The sequence below is a fragment of the Muscardinus avellanarius genome, assembly GCF_963383645.1.
Source record: "Muscardinus avellanarius genome assembly, chromosome: 14".
Lineage (NCBI taxonomy): Eukaryota > Metazoa > Chordata > Mammalia > Rodentia > Gliridae > Muscardinus > Muscardinus avellanarius.
The window spans coordinates 9,025,851-9,049,563 of record NC_137800.1 but is presented as its reverse complement, the minus strand read 5'-3'; the positions used below and the strand labels follow the sequence as shown (position 1 = coordinate 9,049,563).

The 23,713-nt window shown below is 45.3% G+C and overlaps 1 protein-coding gene across 1 annotated transcript in view; it reads left to right on the top strand.

Annotated features, from left to right (window-relative positions):
- The window catches only part of ADAM2 (ADAM metallopeptidase domain 2), a gene marked incomplete at both ends in the record, with an annotated part of 49,926 nt that extends 34,715 nt beyond the window's left edge, over window positions 1-15,211 (top strand). Inside the window, one exon of the mRNA XM_080710202.1 lies at window positions 15,150-15,211. Within this exon, the coding sequence (XP_080566328.1) occupies window positions 15,150-15,211 (62 nt within the window). The remainder of the gene's footprint in view (window positions 1-15,149) is intronic.
- Window positions 15,212-23,713: the final 8,502 nt, after the last annotated feature.

Sequence of the window (23,713 nt, the reverse complement as noted above, 5' to 3'; positions counted from 1 at the left end):
AATTTGACTCACTGTTCTTGAGTACGCAGATGTAGCTGTACTGGACTCGGTGAATTCAATGCTGCTGCCGCCGGTGGCAATATGGCGCCCCTGCCACGCCCTCAGCCGTGAGGCTGGCGTATTTTTTCTTCTCTGGTTTTGAGATCCACTCTGAGTCCCTGCAGCGTGTGCTGAGCTCAGCCACTGGGAGCTTTAAATGCTCCCTGCGCCGAACGATCCCACCTGGCTGTTCTGCAGCGGCTCACCTCGGCTTGCTGTAGCCTTCCAGTGAATTCGCCGGTGCCGCCAGCAGTATGGCGCTGCTGCCGCGTCCTCGGGCGTGAGGCCGGTGTATCTCCTCTGTGGCTCTGAGCTCTGTTCTCAGTCCGCTTTCTCTCTGGAGCCTGGTGATTTTTTTGTTTCTCTGGTGATGGTGTTTTCTGGCTATGAAAGGCGCTGATTTTGTGGTAATGGAGATTGGTTGTTAGCGGGGCTCTTAAGCCCCGCTTTTCTCGGTCGCCATCTTCCCGGAAGTCGAGATGAGCATTTCTATGTTGATAGCACAGTCTGTAGTCAGCAAGCTCCGAGCCAGGCTCAGTAAATAGCAGGCAAATGGAATACGAGATTAGGAGATATCCACACAATGCAATTCTACTCATCCATAAAGAACAAAACTATGTTGTTTTCAGGGAAATGGGTGGAACTAGGGAATATATACTGAGATCACTCAGATACCAAAAAAAATGAAAGATCATCTATTTTCCTCATATACAGAAGCTAGGGAGAAATAGGGATATAAGAGGGACTAGAACACCGGTGGAGGGACAAAAGGGAGTCTAAAAAAGGGAGGCCGGCACTAGGGATTTACACAGAATCCTGGGTGCCCGCCTCAATTATGCAGAATCCTGGGCGCCCACCTCAATTATGCAGAATCCAAGCCGGGCAGGCACGGTGGTGCACACTTGTAATCCCAGTATTCAGGAGGCAGAGACCATAGGATCGCGGTTCACGGACAGCCTCAGCTACTTAGAGGGGCCTCCCGCAACTTAGTGAGACCCTGTTTCAAAAATAAAGAATAAAAAATATGGCAGGATGTGTAGCTCGGAGGTAGAATGCCCATGGTACAATCCCCAGGCCAACAACAACAACAAAAAACTTAGGCGGAATTCTGGACTCCAATCTCAATACTATGTCTATGCAAAAATAACATATTGACTAGCAGGTCAATTATTTGTTAAAAATAATTTTCTCAGCTGGGCATGGTGACTTTAGAAGTTAGTCAGCACACATTGGTGAATGCTAAGATGTATATATCTATTAAACATACATATGTTTGCATCTGTGTGGATAATAGCTGAGACTCCATTTCTTTCTTTCTTTCTTTCTTTCTTTTTTTTGTTTTTTTTTTTTTTGCAGGTCTGGGAATGGAACCCAGGGGCATTCTACCTCTGAGCTACATCCCCAGCCCTATTTTTTTATTCTTTATTTTGAAACAGGGTCTCCCTGAGTTGCAAAGAGCCTCACTAAGTAGCTGAGGCTGGCAGCGAACCACAATCCTCCTGTCTCAGCCTCCCGAATGCTGGGATTCCAAGCGTGCGCCACCACGCCCAACCCAAACGTCAATTTTTATTTTACATTTTTATACTTTTATTGGGGAATTATAGTCTCACATCCCAATGTAGTTCAGAGTGGTGGTGACGGACGTGCCCACAACAGCGAGTGGCTCCCTCTCCCTCCTTCTTCATACAGGATATGGAGATTGGGATTTTCACAGATGAACATAATGTCCATGGAAGTGTTTCCTTGGTTAAGAGGTACCAAAAACATACATTGGAGAAAAGACAGCCTTTTAAACAAATGGTGCTGTGAAAACTAGTTATCTATAGGTAGGAAATGGAATTAAATCCCTGCCTCTCACCCCACACAAGAGCCAACTTGAGATGGATCCAAGACCTGAAAATTAGACAAGAAACTTTGAAATCACTAGAATCTTTTCAGGTTTTAAATATTTCATTGAATTGGTTTCGTGGGACCTTAAACCTAGTTATTTTTAAATTTTCATTGTACTATTGATTGTACTTTGTGCAATCTGTTTAAAATCATCTCAGATTTGTCAACATGTTTACTAATTGTTTTAATATAAGTTATTATGTGCTTAACCGGAGTGATGGCGCACGCTTATAATCCCAGCGCTTGGGAGGCTGAGACAGGAGGATCGCACAGGTTCGAAGCCAACCTCAGCTACTTAGTGAGGCTCTCAGCAACTTAGTGAGACCCTGTTTCCAAATAAAATATAAAATAGGTCTGGGAGTGTAGCCTGGAGGTAGAAAATCCCCTGGGTTCCACCTCCAGTATCACACACAAAAATAATAATAATAATAATAATAATAATAATAATAATAAATTATTATGTGCTTAGCTTAATGTGACTAACAGCCTCCTTTTTTCAGCTTCAAGTTTTGGTACTGATGCATGTTATCAGGAACTGAATTCTAAGAGTGATATATCTGGGAACTGTGGTTATGAAGCTGATGGATACAAGCCATGTGAGGCCAGGTAGGCTTCAAGAATTCAACTGAGAGCCCCTATTACCTTATCTTTGAAAACATCACCAATTCAATATCAATGTAAGCAAAAAAAAAAAAATTACCTGTTGAAGTGAAGTAAGATCTTGCTTAACCCAATTATAAATGTCACAGGTGCAAAAGAGACTGCATCTCTTATATGCCCAAATCTTCAACCATCACACTTCACCACCAAGAGTTTTATGAACAGCAAGGTTCATGAATCACCTATTAGTAATCTTTTTTTTTTTTAATTTTGCATGCTATCTTCTGAATTTTACAAAGGTTGGTGATCCTTATGGGGTTGACATTACAAGAATTTTTACTATCTGGAAAGTAAAGAATAGTATTTAAAGGCATATACCCTACAGCCAGATTTCTGGATTTCAAATATTTACACCACTGTGGACCTCCTCGTTCCTCAGGCAGGAGCTGCCCAGAGCCCCCCAGCCCCTTTGGCCATGTTTACCAGACAATATCTTCTGCTCGTTTTCTTCATCCTTTTGTTTTTACAACTCTTCTTTCTTTATAATTATTTTTTATGAACCTGCTGAGTGCGAATTGGAGTCTGGGCTTCTTTCCCCTCAGTAAATCAGTGTGTCTTACCTGGAAATGAAGATATTTTCTTTCATAACTGGATCATAACTATCAAACGGGGCTCCATATTCAAACTTTCTTAGTCATTTCAAACAAGTATTTAGAGATATTTTCCCTTGCTCAGCAACAAATACAGAGTCAAGTTTTTGCATTCATTTATAATGTGTGTATAGATGTCTTTAATCTGGAACATATTTTTGTATGTGTGTGTGGTACTGGAGACTGAATTTAGGGGCATTCTGCCTCTAAGCTATACCTCCAGCCCTTATTTGTTTGTTTGTTTATTTATTTATTTATTTTTTGAGCAAGGTCTCAGGGAATTGTGGAGGCTGGCCTTGAACCTTCCACCTTCCTGTCTCAGCCTCCCAAGTACTAGGATTACAGGCAAGTGCCATCACACCTGGCTTTCTCTTGTTTCGATTTGTGTTTCTTTTCCTTGGGTGTTTGCTTCTTTTAATCCTATAATTCTTTTAATCCTACAAAGCTAATGACTTTGTAGAATTCTTCCTCAAATTGAGTTTGTTTGATATTTTCCAAAATTAAACTTGGGGGCATATATTTTAGCCTTGTTTATCCTGAAGCAATGTTAGCACCTTTTGTGTCAGTTTTATAAAGGCTCATACAATTTTCTTTCCATATTGGAAGTCGTGAGTTAAACAGCTTGGTAACATTAAAAGTTAATTTTTAAGTCTCTCAACACTGATGTTCTTATTTTTCCCTTTGTATTCAATATATAGTTTTGTGGGGGACTGTGGGCATAATGTATTCTTTTTCAAACTTTGACCCACTTTTTAAAAATCCACTGATGGTTGCGTAACTTGAATATTGATTCTTGTTTTGATTAGCTAGAAATACATTCTTGGAAAAAGAATTCCACTTCTGCATATTTACTTATTTATTTTATTTTCTTATCTGTGTAATCATTAAAATCCATTGAGTTCAGTAGTTATTATTTTATTCAATACAGTACATGACCATCATTGTGTATTTTTAAGCTTTCTCTAAATGATCTCCATTTTGCAAGAAAGGATTTCTTTGGGTCAATTACTATAACTTTTTCAAAAGCCTACATGATTCTTCAAGAACTATACCCATTTACTTAAATCTCTGTTTGTAAGACACAAGCTTCTAGTGATCATTCTAATTTCAACAAAACGCTCTAACACAAATCTTTGTACATTTTTTTGTGCTACTGGGGACAGAACCCAGGAATATTCCACCTTCGACCTTCTGGCTCCACCCCAGCCATCATAAGGCGACAGGCCATCCCCAGGACTGTCTTGCTCTGAAGCTGACTGTAGAACAAGTTTATGTAGGAGATGGGTGACTGGAGACCTGTGCTTCAGATGACACACATCTGGTCTTAATCACCTCATCATGAGGTGTTTTTCTCAATTCTGCCAATCTCAAGAAAGAAAAAAAAACTGTGATTCTTTTTTTTTTTTTTTTTTTTTTTGGTCAAAGATTATCATTTCCAGCCAGGCATTTTGACACACACCTATAATCCCAGTACTTGGGGGACGAAGATAGATCACAACAGTGACCTGTTGTGAGTCGGAACCGAACAAATAACGGCACGCAGGAACGAAATCCACCCAGCCGTTACTTTTATTGGGTGAATTAAACAAAGAGGGTCAGGGTACAAGAAGGGTAATAACCAACTCGGGCTGTGCCTAAAGCAATACAAGGTTAAACAGCTATTTTTATATGCCCTGATGGGGACTTCTTTCAGAGCATAACAGGGCTATGCCTGGTGGTATGCAGACCCGCACGCCCACCTCTCCATATGCGAGGGGTATCTGGACTTTGTCCTCCAAGTTGTCAGAAGACTTCAGTGGCCAGCCTTAGCTACTTAGACCCTGTTTTCAAATAAAAAATGAAATAGGGCTGGGGTGTAGCTCGGTGGTAGAATGCCATTTGGTTCAATCCCCAGCACATCACACACACACACACACACACACACACGCGCGCGCACGCACGCATTTTGCATGTAATGGTTCTTGAAGGCAAGTTTTACCATCTCCTCAGTCTGAGGCCAATGGTGTGGAGCTCAAGAGGAAACCCAACAGCACTGGTAATTAGGTAAATTCACTCTTTTTTTTTTTTGAATGATGAATAAGTTTGGATTTGCTTATGTGTTTAAGGATCAAGACTGAAGGAATCACACACACAAAAAGTAATCACAAGCCAAGTGTGGTGGCTCATGCTGGCAATCCCAGGACTTGAGAAGCTTAGACAGGAGGGTCGCAGGTTCAAAGCCAGCCTCAGTGACTTTGTTTGACTCTCAGCTACTTAGTGAGACCCTATTTCCAAATAAAAAATAAAATAGGCCTAGGGGTTTAGCTCAGAGGTAGAAGGCCCCTAGGTTCTATCCCCAGGACCACAGCGCACACACACACACACACACACCTACACACACATGCAAAATACTGATGATGATGATGATAATAATAATAATAATAAACCTAATTAGGAAGTAGTTTTTGTGTTTGTGTGTGGTACTGGGGGTGGAACTCAGGGGGTTTTTAACCTCTGGGCTATACTTCCAGACCTATTTTTTTTTATACTTTATTTGGGTCTCACTAAGTTGCGGAGAGCCTCACTCAGTAGCTGAGGCTGGCTTCGAACCTGTGCGATCCTCCTGTCTCAGCCTCCCAAGCGCGGGGATTACAAGCGTGCGCCACCGCGCCCGGCCTAGTTCATAACTATTAAAATGTTCAGCTGTCATCAGTCATGATTTAGGCCCTTATACTTTCTGGTGTTTCCAAATTCATTACATGCATCCTCTCACAAATTTTGACTGTTTTATTTAAGTGTATTAGCTTTGGAATTATACTTAAATATGTCTTTATTAAAATCAATTATTTTCATTTATGGGCAAATTCTAGTAATCGGAAGTGTGGAAAATTAATATGTGAGTACTTTGGTGATGACATAATTGAAATAAACGATGCCATAATCATTTATGCCAACGTAAATCGAAAACTCTGCGTCTCCCTGGACTTTCCTTATGGTCATGAAGGGCAAAGTAAGATGTGGGTGCGAGACGGAACGATCTGCGGTGCGGGAAAGGCACGTAGTCTTTTCTTCTCAGTACTCCCCAATATTTTATTTTAAATAAAATATGTCTAGTATTTTCTCTCATAATTCAATTATATAGTCAACATAGAAATTTGGAAATAAGATTTAAAAAAATTTTGGTGCTTTTAGGGGCTGGAGATCGAACCCAAGGATATTCTACTATGGAGCTACATCCCCAGCCCTATTTTATTTTTTTATTATGAAACAGGGTCTCACTAAGTTTCAGAGGGCCCAACTAAGTTTCAGAGGGCCCCACTAAGTTGCTGAAGCTGGCCTCAAACCTGCAATTCTCCTGTCTCAGCCTCCCAAGTACTGGGATTACAAGGGTGTACCCCCATGCCCAGTGGAATTTTTTAAAAATAAAATACACTCTGCAATCATGAATAATAACAACACTATGCCAGTTCCTTTGACGATTATGTAACTATTTTGTGGAAGATAAACATATAGTTTTTAATTTACTGAATTAAAAATCACACTGTTCATTTGGTGTGGTGGCACATGTCTGTAATCCCAGTATTTGGGAGGCTGAGATAAGAGGATCCCAGGTTTGAGGTTAGCCTCAGCAACTCAGAGACAACCTGTTTCAAAATAAAAAAAAAAAAAATAGGACTAATAGGATATAGCTCAGAGGTAGAATGTCCCTGGGTTGAATCCCCAGTAATACACACACACACACACACACATACACACACACACACACACACACACACACCCCATCACTGTTTCCTGGGTGTGTGTGATGTTGCATGCCTATAATCCCAAAACTTGGGAAGCTGAGACAGGAGCCCTGTTGATTGATTAATTAATTGATTGATTTTGAAACAAGGTCTCACTAGGTTGCTGAGGCTGTCCTCATTTTTGAAATGGGTGCATTATAGTGCTATAGGAGGGTGGGATCCGTCCCATACACACAATGTGCTTTGGCCCGCCTTGCTCCCCAGGACCCCCTCTCCTTGTCCTCCTCCCTGGCCCCCTTCTGCTTTACTGCAGAGATCTCTTCTATTTTTGTGACACTCAGTTCCCCTTCCCCGTTTTTTCCTTTTTTTCCCTTCTATCGTCAATAAAACTCAAGAAAACATATGACCTGTGACTTGATGAGTCTGACTTATTTTAACAAAATGCTCTCAAGTTTTGTCCATTTTCTTATAAATGACATAATTTTGTTGTCTGTTATGGCTGAAGGAGCTATTGGCTGTTTTCTCCACATTTTCATTGCCCGTTCACCTGTTGGCAGACATGTAAGCTGGTTCCTCCATAAATTGGCTATTGTAAATGGCACTGCTCTGAACGTGGGTATGCATGTATTGATATAGAATACCAATTTTAGTGTTTTTTTTGGATAAATACTCCAGAATAGTGTAGCTGAAAAAAAGAAAAAAAAGTCTATTTCTCCCTGTATTTGCAGACTTGACTGAGTATTGGGAAATGTTTTGTATTTTATTTCATTGAAACACAATGATTATATATATTTATGGATATGATGTAACAGTTTGAAATATGGATACCTGTATGTAATGGCCAAATGCAAGTGATTCAATTATATTAAACATTAAGCATTTCTTCTTTGTGAGAATATTCAAAATCTCCTTTTTAAAACTTATAGTAGAGCTGGGCGTGGTGACAGATGCTTGCAATCCCAGTACTAGGGAGGCTGAGACAGGAGGATCACAGGTTCGTAGGCAGCCTCAGCTACTTAGTGAGGCCCTTCGCCAACTTACTGAGGCCCTGTTTCAAAAATAAAGAATGAAAAATAAAGCCGGGCGTGGTGGCGCACGCTTATAATCCCCGCGCTTGGGAGGCTGAGACAGGAGGATCACACAGGTTCGAAGCCAGCCTCAGCTACTAGTGAGGCTCTCAGCAACTTAGTGAGACCCTGTTTCCAAATAAAATATAAAAAAGGTCTGGGAGTATAGCCTGGAGGTAGAAAACCTCTGGGTTCCACCCCCAGTACCACACACACACACACACACACACACACACACACACAAGAATGAAAAATAGGGCTGGGAGTGTAGCTCGGAGGTGGAATGCGCCTGGGTTCCATCCCCAGTAACACAAAAAAGTAAATATATATATAATGAAATCTGCCATGCGTTGTTGTTAGCTGTAATCCTCCTACTCTGCACTAGGGTACCAGAAATGATTCTGCCAGATGAGCCGTAACATTGCACCATGGATCTATCCCTCTCCATCCCCCAGCCCCCGGGATTCTAGTCTCCACTTCTTTTGAGCCTTTTCTATTCACATATCATTGATATCCTCCAGGATTGGTCTTCCTGTGCCTGGCTTTATTCATGTGGCATCTGGTCCTCCGGGCTGCCTGTGCTGACATGAAGGACGGGATTTCATTCTCTGGTGGCTGAATACTACTCTAGTCTCTCTAGATTTGTTATGCATTCATAGGCTCATGGCCATTTCAGCGGCTTCTACTTCCTGTGTCTTGTCAAAGTGCTGCAATAGATAAGAGAACGCAAATGTCTCTTCAGTGTATTCATTTCCTGTTCTTTGGATAAATACCCAGCAGGGGGAATTGCTAGGTCTTATGGGGTGGAACCCAGCGGCCTTCTACCTCTGAGCTAGAGCTGCAGCCATATTTTAGTTTTTCTTTGGAAACAAGGTTTCACTAAGTTGCAGAGGGCCTCTCTAAGTTGCTGAGGCTAGCTTCAAACCTGTGATCCTCCTGTCTCAGCCTCCCAGTGCTGGGATTGCGAGTGTGCGCCACTGTACCCGGGTTTTGCTTTGCTTTGTTTTCTCTCTCTCAGTCTCTCTTTTTCTTTAAGGACACTTCATACTGCTCTCCATGGGCGCTGTCCCGGCTACAGTCCCAGCAGCAGTGTCTGAGCGTCCTGTCCCCTCCCCGCCTGTGTTTGTTGAGGTGTCCTTTTGATAGTAGTAGTTTTGACTGGGGTGAGGCGATATTTCATTGTAGTTTAACTCCAGGATAGTATGGGATTATGTTAATTAAGTGGCAAATCTAGATGGCGTGTTCATTAGCTTATTTTGACCCCTCCTTTTCAGATTTGCCGAAATAAGACATGTGTAAATAGTGCATACTTGAACTATGACTGCAGGCCACAAAACTGTAACAATAGGGGTGTAAGTATCAAGACTAGGAGGTAAGGATAGAAATTATTTTCAGTGATCCCAGAAAAACAAAAGCCTGCCCCCCCCCTCTCTCTCTCTCTCTCTCTCCTCCCTCTCTCCCCCTCTCTCCCCCTCTCTCCCCCTCTCTCCTCTCTCCCCTCTCCCTCCTCTCTCTCTCCCCTCTCTCCTCTCTCTCCCCTCTCTCTCTCCTCTCCCCTCTCTCTCTCCCCTCTCTCTCTCCCCTCTCTCTCTCCCCTCTCTCTCCCCTCTCTCTCTCCCCTCTCTCTCTCTCCCCCCTCTCTCTCTCCCCTCTCTCTCCCCTCTCTCTCTCTCCCCTCTCTCTCTCCCCCCTCTCTCTCTCCCCTCTCTCTCTCCCCTCTCTCTCTCCCCTCTCTCTCTCCCCTCTCTCTCCCCTCTCCCCTCTCCCCTCTCCCACCCTCAAGCCCAAGTATTATTTTATGATTCTCCTCAAGCACATATAAAGCGAGCTGCTTATCATACAAGATTTTCTTCTTTCAGGTGTGCAATAACAGAAGACACTGTCACTGTTACCCCTCTTTTTTACCTCCATATTGTGAACAACAGAATAACGACTATCCTGGTGGGAGTGTTGACAGTGGCAACCGGCAAACCCAGCCCCAAGAAAATGCCAGTAAGTCTCACGAACAAACAGAATTCATCATTAAAACAGCATTGTAAATGTGTTAAATTTAATAAACGGTCTTTAGCACATCTAATAATAAACCACACGTGGCTATTTATGTTTTACTTCTAGTGAGTAATATATGTGTGTGTACATATGTATACAATATTTCTAGCAATAATTTGTATTATGACTGCAAGAATAAAAATGTGGGACAATAGCCAGATGTGGTGGTGCACGCTTGTAATCCCAGTGCTTAGGAGGCTGAGACAGGAGGATCGCACAGGTTTGAAGCCAGCCTCAGCTACTGAGTGAGGCTCTCCGCAACTTAGTGAGACCCTGTTTCCAAATAAAGTATAAAATAGGTCTGGGAGTATAGCCCGGAGGTAGAAAGCCCCTGGGTTCCATCCCAGACATTAAATAATTCAGACATTAAATAATCTTATAATCAGCATATTTTTTTTTTACAGGAAGTAGGTAACTGGACCGCAGACACGTTCAGAGGAGTCCTAGACTGTAGACATGCTAGGAACAGCATGTCATTATAACATTCTAACACATTCTCAGCCAATCAGAGAAGAGTGAAGCAATTCAGATATGAACAATAGGGAATGACTACCGCTCCTTTAGGGCAGCAGGGACAAGAAGCGGCTATGATGTCACTGGGCCCATACCTGGGCTGTATCCCTGGCCATGTGACAGACCCCTGATGGCCAGGGTATGGGCCTCAGGAGCACTTCCTTCTGCACAGCACTGGAGATATACACAACCCCTGCTGGCTCAGCTAGAGAGGACGGGAGGGGGAGGGGGTGCTAGAGCAATTTCATTCTTTTGATCCTCTGACTTTTCCCCAGGGACTCTAATATCAGACCTAACTCAAAGATGGCAGGTCAAGGAGCTTGGGGAAAGTAGCCCCCTGAAACATGAATCAAAACAGAGACAGCTGGGCGTGGTGGCGCACACTTGTCGCCCCAGCATTCAGGAGGCCGAGACAGGAGGATCGCAGATTGCAAACAGCCTCAGCTACTTAGGCCCTTTGCAACTCAGTGAGACCCTGTTTCAAAATAAAGAGTAAAAAGTAATGCCGGGGGTCCCGGAGATAGAATGTCCCTGGGTTTCATCCCAAATACAGCAAAACAACAACAACAACAACAAAAACAGAGACAAGGCAGGCTGATATCAGAGAAAACCTGCGGGCAGCCAGCGCATCCAGGGTCAGGAGAGTTCCTTTTTTTTTTGGTGGTACTGGGGGTGGAACCCAGAGGCTTTCTACCTTCGGGCTATACTCCCAGACCTATCTTATATTTTATTTGGAAACAGGGTCTCCTTAGTTGCTATGAGCCTCACTAAGTAGCTGAGGCTGGCTTTGAACCTGTGTGATCCTCCTGTCTCAGCCTCCCAAGCGCAGGGATTACAAGCGTGCACTACCACGCCCGGCATCAGGAGAGTTCCATTAGATAACGCTTACATTGACAAGCCAGACACAGTGGCGCACACCTGTTATCCCAGTACTTGGGAGGCTGAGACAGGAGGATGGTAGGTTCGCAGCCAGCCTCCGCAACTTAGCAACACTTTGTTTCCCAAAAAATAAAGAATAAGAAGTGCTGCTTGGGAGTGTAGCTTGAAATCAGAATGTTCCTGGGTTCAATCCCTGGTACCAAAAAAGAAGTCAGTATGAAATAGTTCATTTATCTAAATGTGAAAGCCAAAATTAAATTTTCTAGAAGGTAACATGAAGCCGAGTAAGGTGGTGTACACCTATAATCTCACTACTTGGGAGGCTGAGACAGGAGGATCATAGGTTCGAAGGCAGCCTCAACAATTTAGTGAGGCTGTCAGCAACTTAGCAAAACCCCGTTACAAAAGCAGTAAAATAAAATAGGGCTGGGGGTGTAGTTCCCAGATAGAAGGCCCCTGAGTTCCATCCTTCATACCACAAAAAGAAAAAAAAAAGAAAATTTCTTCATGACCTTGGAATAAACAGCAATTTCTTAGAAAAGGCATGAAAACACATATCAATACTAGAAAAGAAAGATTCAACTTCATTTAAATATTATATACGCAGTATTTGTTGCTAGATTAGAGTGTAAGAAAAAAAAAAAACACCCAAATCTTATACAGATTACACTTTTCCTTTAGGGTTCCAGACAGAGAATAGAAGGTTCTCGACACAGAGAGCCAGGGCCAGGCCTCCCGTGGACGCGCTGGGAGGGCGTCTCCACACTTGGGCAGTCAGGTTACCTACTCCCTGTCAACAATATGCGGACTGTAAGGCTATTAAGTGTCTCACATTCTTATCCTTGCAGTCGCAATACAAATCAGAAACATCTCTACTATATTTCTGGCGACTGATTTTCTAACCTCCGGCATTTTTCTCTCCTAGGAAGCCACTACGTGCAGAGCCATCGCCGGTCCAAACCTGGCAACTGGCCTTATTTCTTAATGATTCCTTTCTTCATCATTCTCTGTGTCCTGATTGCTATCCTGATTAAAATTCAATCCCAGAGGAAAAAATGGAGAACTCAAGAGTATATAAGCGATGAGTATGTGGTTTCATGCTGATTATTTTAGGACTTGTTGGTATAACAAACTACGAGGAACATCATGGTAGATGTAATTAGTAATAGCTAAAGATTTAGCTTTTTAATAATTAGTAATAGTTACACACTTGTAATCCCAGTACTTGGGAGGCTGAAACAGGAGGATCACAGTTTGCGGCCAGCCTCAGCTACTTAGTGAGGCCCTTTACAACTCAGTGAGACCCTGTTTCAAAGTAATGTAGCTTAGAGGTAGAATGTCCCTGGGTTGAGCCGGGCGTGGTGGCGCACGCTTGTAATCCCCGCGCTTGGGAGGCGGAGACAGGAGGATCGCGCAGGTTCAAAGCCAGTCACTCTGGCATAAGAGACCCTGTTTGAAAAATATAAAATAGGTCTGGGAGTGTAGCCCGGAGGTAGAAGGGCTTCCAGGAACCCCAGTACCACCAAAAAAAAAAAAAAAGATTTAGTTTTTGTCTCTACATGAAAATTTAGTACTTAATCAACTAATGGCTAATATAATAAATAATGAGCAGAATGTTCTAGAAGACGAGCAATTTTAATCTTTTATGAACCTGGACTCCCTTAGGTTTATAAATATCTTTTTTTTTTGTTTCTCAAGATAAAATGCTAGAAGCATAATAAATACATATTTTATTCTAAACTTTAGAAATGTGTTGGCAACTGTGTCATCAGGTGAACTCGGTGCAAACAGCCCCCTGGAGGCCCCAACCAGGACAGTGGGAGGCCCACACGGCCGGATCTGGCCTGGAGGCCTGCTGCGGAGTGGTCCTCCAGGGCCGACGGCATGGCTTTATTTCCAGATAACCTTGTATCACTGATCCTTTTGCCATATTCTGGGATGCAAAGACTTGTATGGTTAGTCTTGATTACCAGTGGATAAGGCATCTCTAAGTAATAGGAATCCCTACTAACTAGTAGGTAGGGATTCAAAACTGTTTCCTTAGTGACAGATGGAGCTGGTCATGTGGCGCATGCTTGTAATCCCAGGATTTGGGAGGCTGAGACAGGAGAAACACATGTTCAAGTCCAGCCTCACCAATTTAGCAAGACCCTCCCTCAGCAACCTATGGAGGCACTATCTCCAAATAAAATAGGGCTTGGAGGGTGGTAGCTCGAAGATATAATGCCTCTGGGTTCCATCCCAAGCACCACACACACACACACACACACACACACACACAATAGTGATAGATGATAGAGTTTTAATGAAAATATAATTTTAAGTGATTGTTTTTATTTTTAAATACATAGGCAACTTGAAAGTACAAGTGAATACAGAGAGTAGTATGGACCACAAAGACTTCGTAATATCACAGTGAGTTTCAAATCTCTCATGAGAGAGAGAGAGAGAGAGAGAGAGAGAGAGAGAGAGAGAGAGAGGTTATATGAATGTATTATATAACATGCATAGCATAAATACATGTTAAATAGTGCCAGTCTTGGGGCTGTAGATAATACAAATAAACTAAATATTTTTTGCTACTGTAAGTTACATCATAGACTTGGTAAAGTTATAAACGACATTGTCAGTTGTCACTTAAAGATGTCTTACAGAACCAGAGTTATGTTTTCAAATTGGGTTCAATCCTTTAGCATTAGTGGACTAAAATGTGGGTTGGAGGTAAACAATGTAATGTTCTTGGGCTCTGTCGTTCTAGCAACATTTAACTTTCTTGGCAACACAGGCACTTTTTCTCCTCTGTTCATTCTTTCAGACCAGTTATCTTCAAAAGACAGAAAGAAATGGAAAAGAAAAAGTATACGAGTCACCGTTTCCTTGGAACTGAAACCTTCATGCTGTGGTCCCCATCTGAGCAGAGTCGATGGGGCTTTCCACAGATGTGCACTGTGTATGTAATTCCACAGACAGCTCACCTGTAAGGATGCCCAAGTATGAGTTCTATATTACAGTTTTCTTGATTTAAAGTTATCTCACGCTCTTCCTGTTAGCCAATAGGTATGCTATAGGAAAGGTTATAATATTGTACATGGGGCCCCTCGAATAAAGACCAGGGCTACATTATAAATTAAAATGGGTTATAGTCTGACCATTTATAACCAATCCAAAAACAGTAATCCTAAGAACTTTTTTTAATTCTCATCTATATGCAGCCTTCAAAAGATACATTTTCAAAGTAAAGGTGGAAAAATACATACCACCACAGGAACTTTATACAAAAAACAAAAGATGACACACTTTAACACAGAAAGACCATGTGGAGATAAAAGAATGTACCTTAAGGCAAAGGGTGAATCTATAGAGAAGGTATAACAATAAAATGTTACAAGACTCGATAACTGTTTTTTCAGTGCTGGGGATGGAACCCAGGGTCTCACACATCTGGGCATGGACTCCACCACTGAGCTACACCTCCGGTGCCTATGGGCTTCAACATACAGAAAGTAAATATTAATAGGACAGAAAAAGAGAGTACGAAGAAAGATCAAGTTTAGTGAAGGATTTGAATAGCATAATTCATTAAAAAACTCAATCTACTTTGTATATAGAACACTATATACTCCCGATGGAGATATGAATAATTTACTAATCCGCTTGGGTATAAAGTAGGTCAATTTCTCCTGACTGAAATATTATGTGGAGATGGCATTTCGTTCCTCCGTTCATCCCCGGGTACACAGGCACTTGGGTCGCCACTATCGCTCTGTTTGTGTTTGAGCACCTGTATGCCAACTGGCTGTGATCGTCACAAGGGCTCCACGGGATTGTTTTCTTAGCTGAGCAACCAGGCACTGAGAGGTACGTGACAGAGGTTTGTTTGAGTCCAAAGCCCACGTGCCTCCCAGCACGCCGGGACTCAAGGGAGCGTGGACTTTATTTCGGGCACTGTGGGATCCAAGCAGCGGAAGAAGACAGCAGGATAAGACCTGCTAAGTAATCGCAGCCCTAATGAGGTCAAAGATTTTACACCAAAGGTTTTTACAGTCACTGTGGAAAAAATCAGTACCTTGATATGTCCCAGCAACTGGGTTTTATCTGCATTACTGGACAGTTTTGTTCTTAAGTACAAGGCCCTTTGGCAGGGAAATGTTAGACATGCACATTGGAGAGCTGGCTGCAGAAAGGCACCCTGAACCAGATTGGGGTGAACCAAACAGCCAGGATGGGTCATGATGGGCCCAGGAGGAGTCCTTCAGGGCACTTCCTGCCAGAGAGCCTGCTGCCTGCTAACTGCCTGATAACTGGGCAAAATGGTGTATGTACATCTGTGTGGAGTCACGGATTGAACCCAGGACCTAGCACATGCTGAGCAAGCACTCCGCCGCCAAGACACACTCCCAGCCCCTTTTATTTTGAGACTGGGTCTCCACAGGTGGCAAAGGCCTGTCTCCAGCCTGCTATCCCCCACTCCTCGGCATCATGGGAGCTAAGACTGCAGGTGAGCACCACCACGACTCCTTCCTCTGATCCACACACTTCTAACGTCTGCCCAGGTTGGTTTTCATGGATAGTTTTCAAACAGACAACAGCTTCAAGCATAAGCTGAGTTTAGATCACTAAATAAAACCCCTGAGCTGGGCGTGGTGGCGCATGCCTGTAAACACAATTAATGGGAGGCTGGGACAGGAGGTTCAACGGTTTGGGGTCAGCCTCTGCAACTTAGCCAGGCCCTCCTCAAGTTCATGAGACCTTGTTTCAAAAGTTAAAAATAAAATAGGGCTGGGGGTGTAGCTCAGAGGCAGAGTGCCCTGGGTTCCATCCCCAGCACAACCAAACGAAAACAGAAAAAACCGATGATATGCAGAAAGATCTTTGATTCAGAGACAAGTCTGGGAGCCCCTCCTCCAAGCAGGGTCTCCACAGCTCCCACTCTGGCCACGAGTGGTTTATGGGTGTATCCCACTCTCTGCTTCTGGTGTCAGCTGAGCGTCAGGGCGAGGCCTAGGCAACCCTGGATTTATTTATTTATTTTTGGTGGCACTGGGGTTCCTGGAAACCCTTCTACCTCCGGGCTACACTCCCAGACCTATTTTATATAATTTTTTTTATTTCGAAACAGGGTCTCTTAAGCCAGCACGATCCTCCTGTCTCCGCCTCCCAAGTGCGCCCGGCTAGCGACCCTGGATTAGATCAGAACCCTTAGCCAACCTGCTTATGGCCTTACCCAGCAAATTTGTGTGGTCTGGTGGAATTTGATGGAAACTAAAAAAGCATTTTCTTTTCTTCCCAGAGAAGGAAAAGAAGGCCTTTCATTTGTTTAGTCTGAGAGGGGAGAGGAGGAGGAGGAGGAGGAGGAGGGAGATCTGGCAACAAAGACAAAAAGAATTACCTGGGCGACTGCACCATAACCCGCTGCTTGTGTTCATTCTTAGGATTCCTTTTATTTGTTGTAATGTTGTTCTGGGAATTGAGCCCTGGGGTGTTCTACCTCTGAGCTACACTCCCAACTTCTCTAGTTTTTAACATTGAAACAGGGTCTCCCGAAGTTGCCGAGGCTGGCCTTGAACCTGTACTCCTCCCGTCTCAGCCTCCCTAGTAGAGGCTGGCCTTGAACCTGTACTCCTCCTGTCTCAGCCTCCCTAGTACTAAGACTGCAAGCGTGTACCAGCACACCCACCCAGAAATTCTCAAGATTCTTGATGTCCTTTATTAGCAAGCCCAAAACTAGGAACACACCTAGGAACTTCTGAGCCCTGCCCCTCCAACCTTCTCTTTGCCTCGCCCCAACGGTATATATAGATTTTTATTTCTTTTGAGAAGAGAGAGAGAGAGAGAGAGAGAGAGAGAGAGAGAGAGAGAGATCATATAGCAAACTAGAGGCCTGTCTCACACAGAAGTCCCGCTGTGTTCAGACCTTCACTGGTGCCTTACAGTCCTTCCCCGGCTCCCTCCCGCTCCCCTGCCCACACAGGGTGCTGAGGCTGGCGCTGGTATGCTGGTATTCTCACCTCTGTCCAAGCTGCCACGGCAGTGACTCCTCACTGATCCGCCCCCCCCTCCCCAGCCCCTCCCGGCCCCCTGGGCTTCCCCTCCATTGTCTGGAGTCCCTCTGGGTCTCCCATCACTCCCCAGCTTCCGCACAGTAGAGAAAACATCTGCCCCTCCGCTTTCTGTGACTGGCTCATCTCACTTAACATAATGTTCTCCAAGTCCTTCCATTTTCCTGGAAATGACATTATTTTGTTCTTTGCTGCTGAGTAGAATCCCATGTGTGGATATCCCATGATTTTGTGATCCATTCACTTGTTGATGGACACCTAGGTTGGCTCCAGAATTTGGCCATTGTGAACTGTGCTGCTATGAACATGGGTATGCCTACACCGCCGTAATATTCTGATTCCATTTGGGAAGATATCCAGAAGTGGTATAGCTGGATCACGTGGTGGATCCATTCCCCGTTTTCTGGGGCATCTCCACAGAGGCTGTACCAATTTGTAATCCCACCAACCGTGTAGAAGAGTTCCTTTTCCCCTACATCCTGGCCAGCGTTCATTGTTGTCTGACTTCTTGATGATTGCCATTCTCATTGAAGAAACTCCATTTGGGGGTAAGAATTTAACCAGATGAGAATACAGAAGAAATGTGAGAGAAGGAAATTGGAGGTCGTGGTCAAGGAAGGCGGTTTTGTCTGGCCAAAGAGAATCCCGACATCCACACCCATTGTTTCTCCTTCACAGCATCAAGCCTTTCTTAACCCAAGGATGTGGCTGGGTAAGATTTTGCTTCTTGGTTCTTGCTTCTCCCAGAAAGGGAGGGGGGGGCAGATAGAAGAGGTTAATTTAGAGGCGCGATGGAATCATGTGAGGAAACCCGTGAAAAACAGAAGGGGAAAGACAGGCGTGGTGGCTTTGCCTTGTTGGAGGACTTCCCAGATGTGGAGGTCTTAAGTGGAAGCCTGGCCGATCCTCTGTCCTGTTTCTTCTGGGCCCTGTTCAGCTCAAATCTAAATACCTGGTACCTGGTAGGCTGCAGGGACAAGTGACGGTCAGCTGCATGGTTTATTTCTTTGAGGGCTTTTTTTTTCATTATAAAATCATTCATGATTGCTACTTCCAAATAATAACCTAAGGTGTGAAAAATAAAGTTTAATCCCCCTTCACCTCTCCAGCAGCTACTCACATTTAGTTTTGGTGCCGGGTGTGGTGGCGCACGCTTGTAATCCCAGCATTTGGGAGGCTGAGACAGGAGGATCGCGGTTCCTGGAAAGCCTCAGCTACTTAGTGAGGCCCTTTGCAACCCAGTGAGACCCTGTTTCAAAATAAAGAATAAAAATTAGGGCAGAGGGTGTAGCTCGGAGGTTGAATGCCCCCTGGGTTTAATCCCCAGATCCCCCCCCCCACAAAAAAAGCAGAAAAATAAGAGCCCCGGGCCACAGGTTCATTTAGAAGACATACCCTCCAAGCGGGACGTAGTGGCACACACCTGTAATCCCAGTACTTGGGAGGCTGAGGCAGGAGGATCACGGGTTTGAGACCAGCCTCAGCAACTTAGTGAGACTCAGTTTTGAAATTAAAAAATAAAATAGGGATGGGGATATAGCTTGGAGGCAGATAGAATGTTCCTGGGCTCAATCCCCAGTACCCACCCACACAAAAAAAGACAGATCCTCCAGAATCTTTAGCTCATATTCCCCCCCTTTTTTCTTTCTGCTCTCCCCCACTATCTAGCCTTTTTATGGTACCTTGCTTTAGCAGCAGGAATAAAAATCAATACAGTGTGTGTCTAGAAGAAACTCACAGGATGATGAAGGGGCCAGACCGGAAATAGACCACCCTGGTAGAGGTCAAGGTAATTATGATATTAAGAACCGCCAGGTGTGGGTATGTCTCCTGTGTGCCAGGCCCAGGAAGCAAGCAGTACTTTATTCGATCTTTATGAAACCCCCACTTTACACCAGGAAATCAAAGCCCTGGGAGGCTAAGTTTCCACCTAATAAGTGTCAGTACTGGGGTTTGAAAACATGTGTGTTGGATTCTAACATCTAGCCCTTGACTCTGGGCTTGGGAGCACAAGAGCAGGGGCCCCTACCCAGCTGGGCAGACAGGACATTTGTCACTGGTGTGTGGGACTCACACACGCGTTCTTTTGTAAATCAGAGTCCGATTGCACCAGCTGGGCACATTCCCAAAGCTCAAACGCTCTTATCTCCCCCCATCTCCGGCCTTCATCTTCACCCCATCCTCCCCATCCGTCTGATGGACTTTGATGTGGGTGGACAGATTTATTTACCTTTGCGCTGTCTTTGATTTTCTACCGACCCTTTTGGCATCTGTTTGCTCTTCTGTTTGAGGACAAGGCTCTGTGGTTCCCTCCCACCACTGAAATAAGTCCCCGAGCTCAGGAGCAGCAGCAGCTTCTGGGCTGGGGTCGGCTCTCCATAAATAAGAACAGACCAGGACGGACGGGCTGTCCAGGACTCGCATCGACCGATCGTGTACAGTGTGCAACCTCCCCGAGCCTTTTCTGGTATCCATCACTTTGCGGATGGCCACGATTGATTTTCCATTGTAATTGAATCTCACAAATGGGCGGGCATCATCATTAACTAGCTGACATGGCTTTCATCAGAAAATCTCCAGCCTCCCATCCAGTGCTGCCCTGTGATGAATGCCTCCCTCCATTCTCCCGGGGTGCAGACCCAGAGTCCTCACAGGGGCGAGGAACAGAACAAAACAGGGCGATCTCTCAAACGGGTGACTCAGGACCGTGGGTCACTGCATCGCTCTGTAGACATGTGCTATAGTTTGTTTGTGGTGCTGGGATTGAACTCAGGGGCCTTCTATCTCTGAGCTGACCTCTGGCCCTATTTGACTTTTTATTTTGAAATGGTCTCACCAAGTTGCAGAAGACTTTACCACGTTGCTAAGGCTGGCCGCAAACCTGTGATCCTCCTGTCTCAGCCTCCCAAGTACTGAGATCACAGGTGTGTGCCACCACATGCAGCTTCATGTGACGCCTGTAATCCCAATACTTGGGAGGCTGAGACAGGAGTATCGCGCAGGCGCGAAGCCAGCCGTGCTGGCTTAAGAGACCCTCTTTCCAAGTACAAATATAAAATAAATCTGGGAGTATAGTTGGGTTTCCAGGAACCTTAGTACCACCAAAAAATAAAAAATAAAAATAAAATAAAATATAGAGCAGGGGGTGTAGCTCGGAGGTAGAATGCCCCTGGGTTCAATCCCCAGTTCCACAAAAAAACTAATAATAATAAAATAGGGCTGGGGGTATAGCTCAGAGGTAGAGCCCTCTAGGTTCAATCCCCAGTACCACAAAAAAATATAAGAAAATAAATCGAATGAGCCCACAAGGGACAAGGAAGTGGTTATCACACCCCAGAAATATTAGCTATTGTTGTAAACCACCAGAGCGAGGGCCTGAGAAACCACAGGAGACCGCCAGTACAGCCAGTTCTCGAGAAGCCTTTAATAAGCTGGCCGGCGGCAACCCTCCATATCCAAGATGGACACTTCAAGAAGGCACGCCGTTAAAGGGTAAGGCAGGGTTTATAAAGACAAAAATCTACAGACGTACATGAAGGACAGAAGCAGGTGCTCGGTTCAGTTGCGGCGGCTATCAAACCATGCCGGACACTGATTGGCTATCGCCAAGGGTCAGGGCACCGTGGCCTGGGAAACAGAATGCTGGTTAGCTTTCCAGGCCCTTGGGGACCTGACCTTTAAGCTGATTGGCTGGCGAGGATTCAGCAGGTTAAAGGGGTGTGTGTGTGTGTGTGTGAGTGAAGGTAGGGGCAGACATGAAGTCACTCTGGTTTCTAGGCCTTAACACTGGTTTTTACCGAAACACAGGGCACTTGGAGGACAAAGATGGAGTACAGTTAGGTTGGGCGGCTTGCCTTTTACTATCTTTGAAAACCCCACAGTGAACGCACAGTGCCCGGGAGAAAGGCGTTGAGTTTGCAGTCGCAGATGGTGCTGTCAGAGCTCGTCCGAGTCGGAGGGCAGAGAGCTCAAGGTTTGCTCTCCAGGGCCCTCTGAGATGGCAACATTCATTTCCTTGCTGATGAATGTCTGAAAGAAAATGAAGACTCAACACTATTGAACACGCGGAGTCCTTTAGATGAGAAGAAATAAAACAATAAACACTCAGCCTCGATCCCCGGGTGCTGGGACAGAGATTAAATTAAGGTGCACCATTTCTGCTGATTTTCATTTCTGCTCATGTAATTTTTCCCCCCAGTCAAGGCAATTTATACAATTGATGTGATGGGTATAGGGTGCAGCAGACATACCCCATTCTAGGGCAGTGGCCAGAAACCCTCGGCCTGCTGCAGGCTCTGGGAAACCCCAACAGAGGAGGCAGGAGACCCCTGGAGCCCACCCAAGGGAGTCCAGACTATGGGACACCCAGGCCCACCCCGTGCCCCTGGGCTCACGATGCACAGAATGTGCACGAAAGCTATAAAGGCAGGATTGGTGTGTGGGGAGCAGGACACAGTTGGCCCGAGAAAGTGTGGAAAAGTTGCTGATTCGGGGTGGCTGGAAGGCCCAGAGCACACAGCCCGGCTTCCTCAGCCAGGGATGGCCCGCCATGAATTGCAGCAGAGCCACGAAGCCTGGCCTTGCTCTGCTCTCCACCAGAGCCCAGCGGTGACCCCAACGTGCAAGGGCATTTGGCGGCACCAGCGGGGCGATTTAACGCAGACCTCTCTGTCCTCCCAGGTCAGGAGGCCACGTGTGGGCAGGGCCGGTCCCTCCTGGGCCGCTGTCCTTGGTGTGTAGGCAGCTGCCTTCCTCCTCCTGTGGCTTACCTAGTTATTTCCCTTGTTACACAGCTGAATCCTAGTTTTTTTGTGGGGGGGGGGGGAACAGGGGGTACAGGGGATTGAACCCAGGGACATTCTTCCTCTGAGCTGCACATCCAGCCCTATTTTATTTTTTTATTTTGAAACAGAGTCTCACTAGGTCACTGAGGGTCTGGTTAAACCGCTGGCGTTGGCCTCAAACCTGCAATACTCATGTCTCAGCCTCCCAAATACTGAGATCACAGGCCTGTACCACAGCACCCAGCTCTAATCTCCTTTTCTTACAAAGACACCAGTTTTATTGGCTCAGGGCCCATCCTAAGGACCTCTTATCTTAAGCTTCTCTTTAAAGTCCTATGCCCAACCGTGACAGGAGGGAAGAGGATTCTCTGGAGGGTCTGGAGGAGTTCCCTGTGGGGGACTCAGGACACACACATGTATTTAGGAAAGCAAGAAATTTACTTAGGAGCAAGAATCTAAGCCACCCCCAGAAGTGAGAGGGGCTTGCGAGTACGGGGCTCTTCTGTTGGAGGGGATCTTCATGAGGGGTGGGCTGGAGGAAGTATGGAAGCGGGACTTCTGTCATGGTAATAACAAAATGGCCTGGCCTTCACCGCCTATCAGTAGGCGGCTATTTTGTTTAAATTGTTCAAGGACAGCCTTGAAGGGCTCACGCCTTTGGGTGGTGTCCAAGGAGATTCCTCTTTTGTGAGATCTCAGTTTTTGATCCACAGACACCTCCCTGAGGACAGTCAACAGTGCTCCGGGTCAGGACTAGACTTGGCAATTCCTGGGAAACTTTTGGGACTATCTGGCCTGGCCGTGGAGCAAGGCTGTTGGGGAATTTTCGTACAGGCTTCCATATTAAGATGACACTTAACTTGTTCTTCCTACATGTCTCCTTTCTACCTATTTTCTTTCTTCTATCCTACCTCACAAATACAGGCACTTTTTGATGTCCTAGGGATCAGACTTCAGAGCATGAATTTGGGTTCCAGATTGTGGCCCCCTGTAGGCCTTAGGCTTCTCACTGGCCTCTGGGGCTCCAGGCCTGTGACTGAACGGCTCCAAGCGCCCACAAACGGCACCTCCACCAGCCGAGATGTTCGTGGAGAACGCGCAGCCTCCTCGACCACCTCATAGCGCTTCCTTTACAGATGGCGCCATCCTGCACCCCTGCGCCTGCACGCACACATATGCACACAGCAGCCTGGTGGAAATACTTGTTTGGGGACACAGGTGTGCTCTGCACCTCTTGCAGGACTTCTCGTGCGCACACCTGGCCTCACGCCCCTCCAGCCCAACTGTCCCTTCTCCAGAACCAAGGGCTAACACTCGGGGCTCCCCCCCAGACACTGGCTATTGACTTCCTGGAAAGGACCTCAAAGCCAAGATACTCAGGAACTTCGTGCAGCGTTTATTGCACAAGAGTGCCTGGAGTGCCGGACCTGGACCTGGGCCAGCCACTGAGCTGGCCCAGGG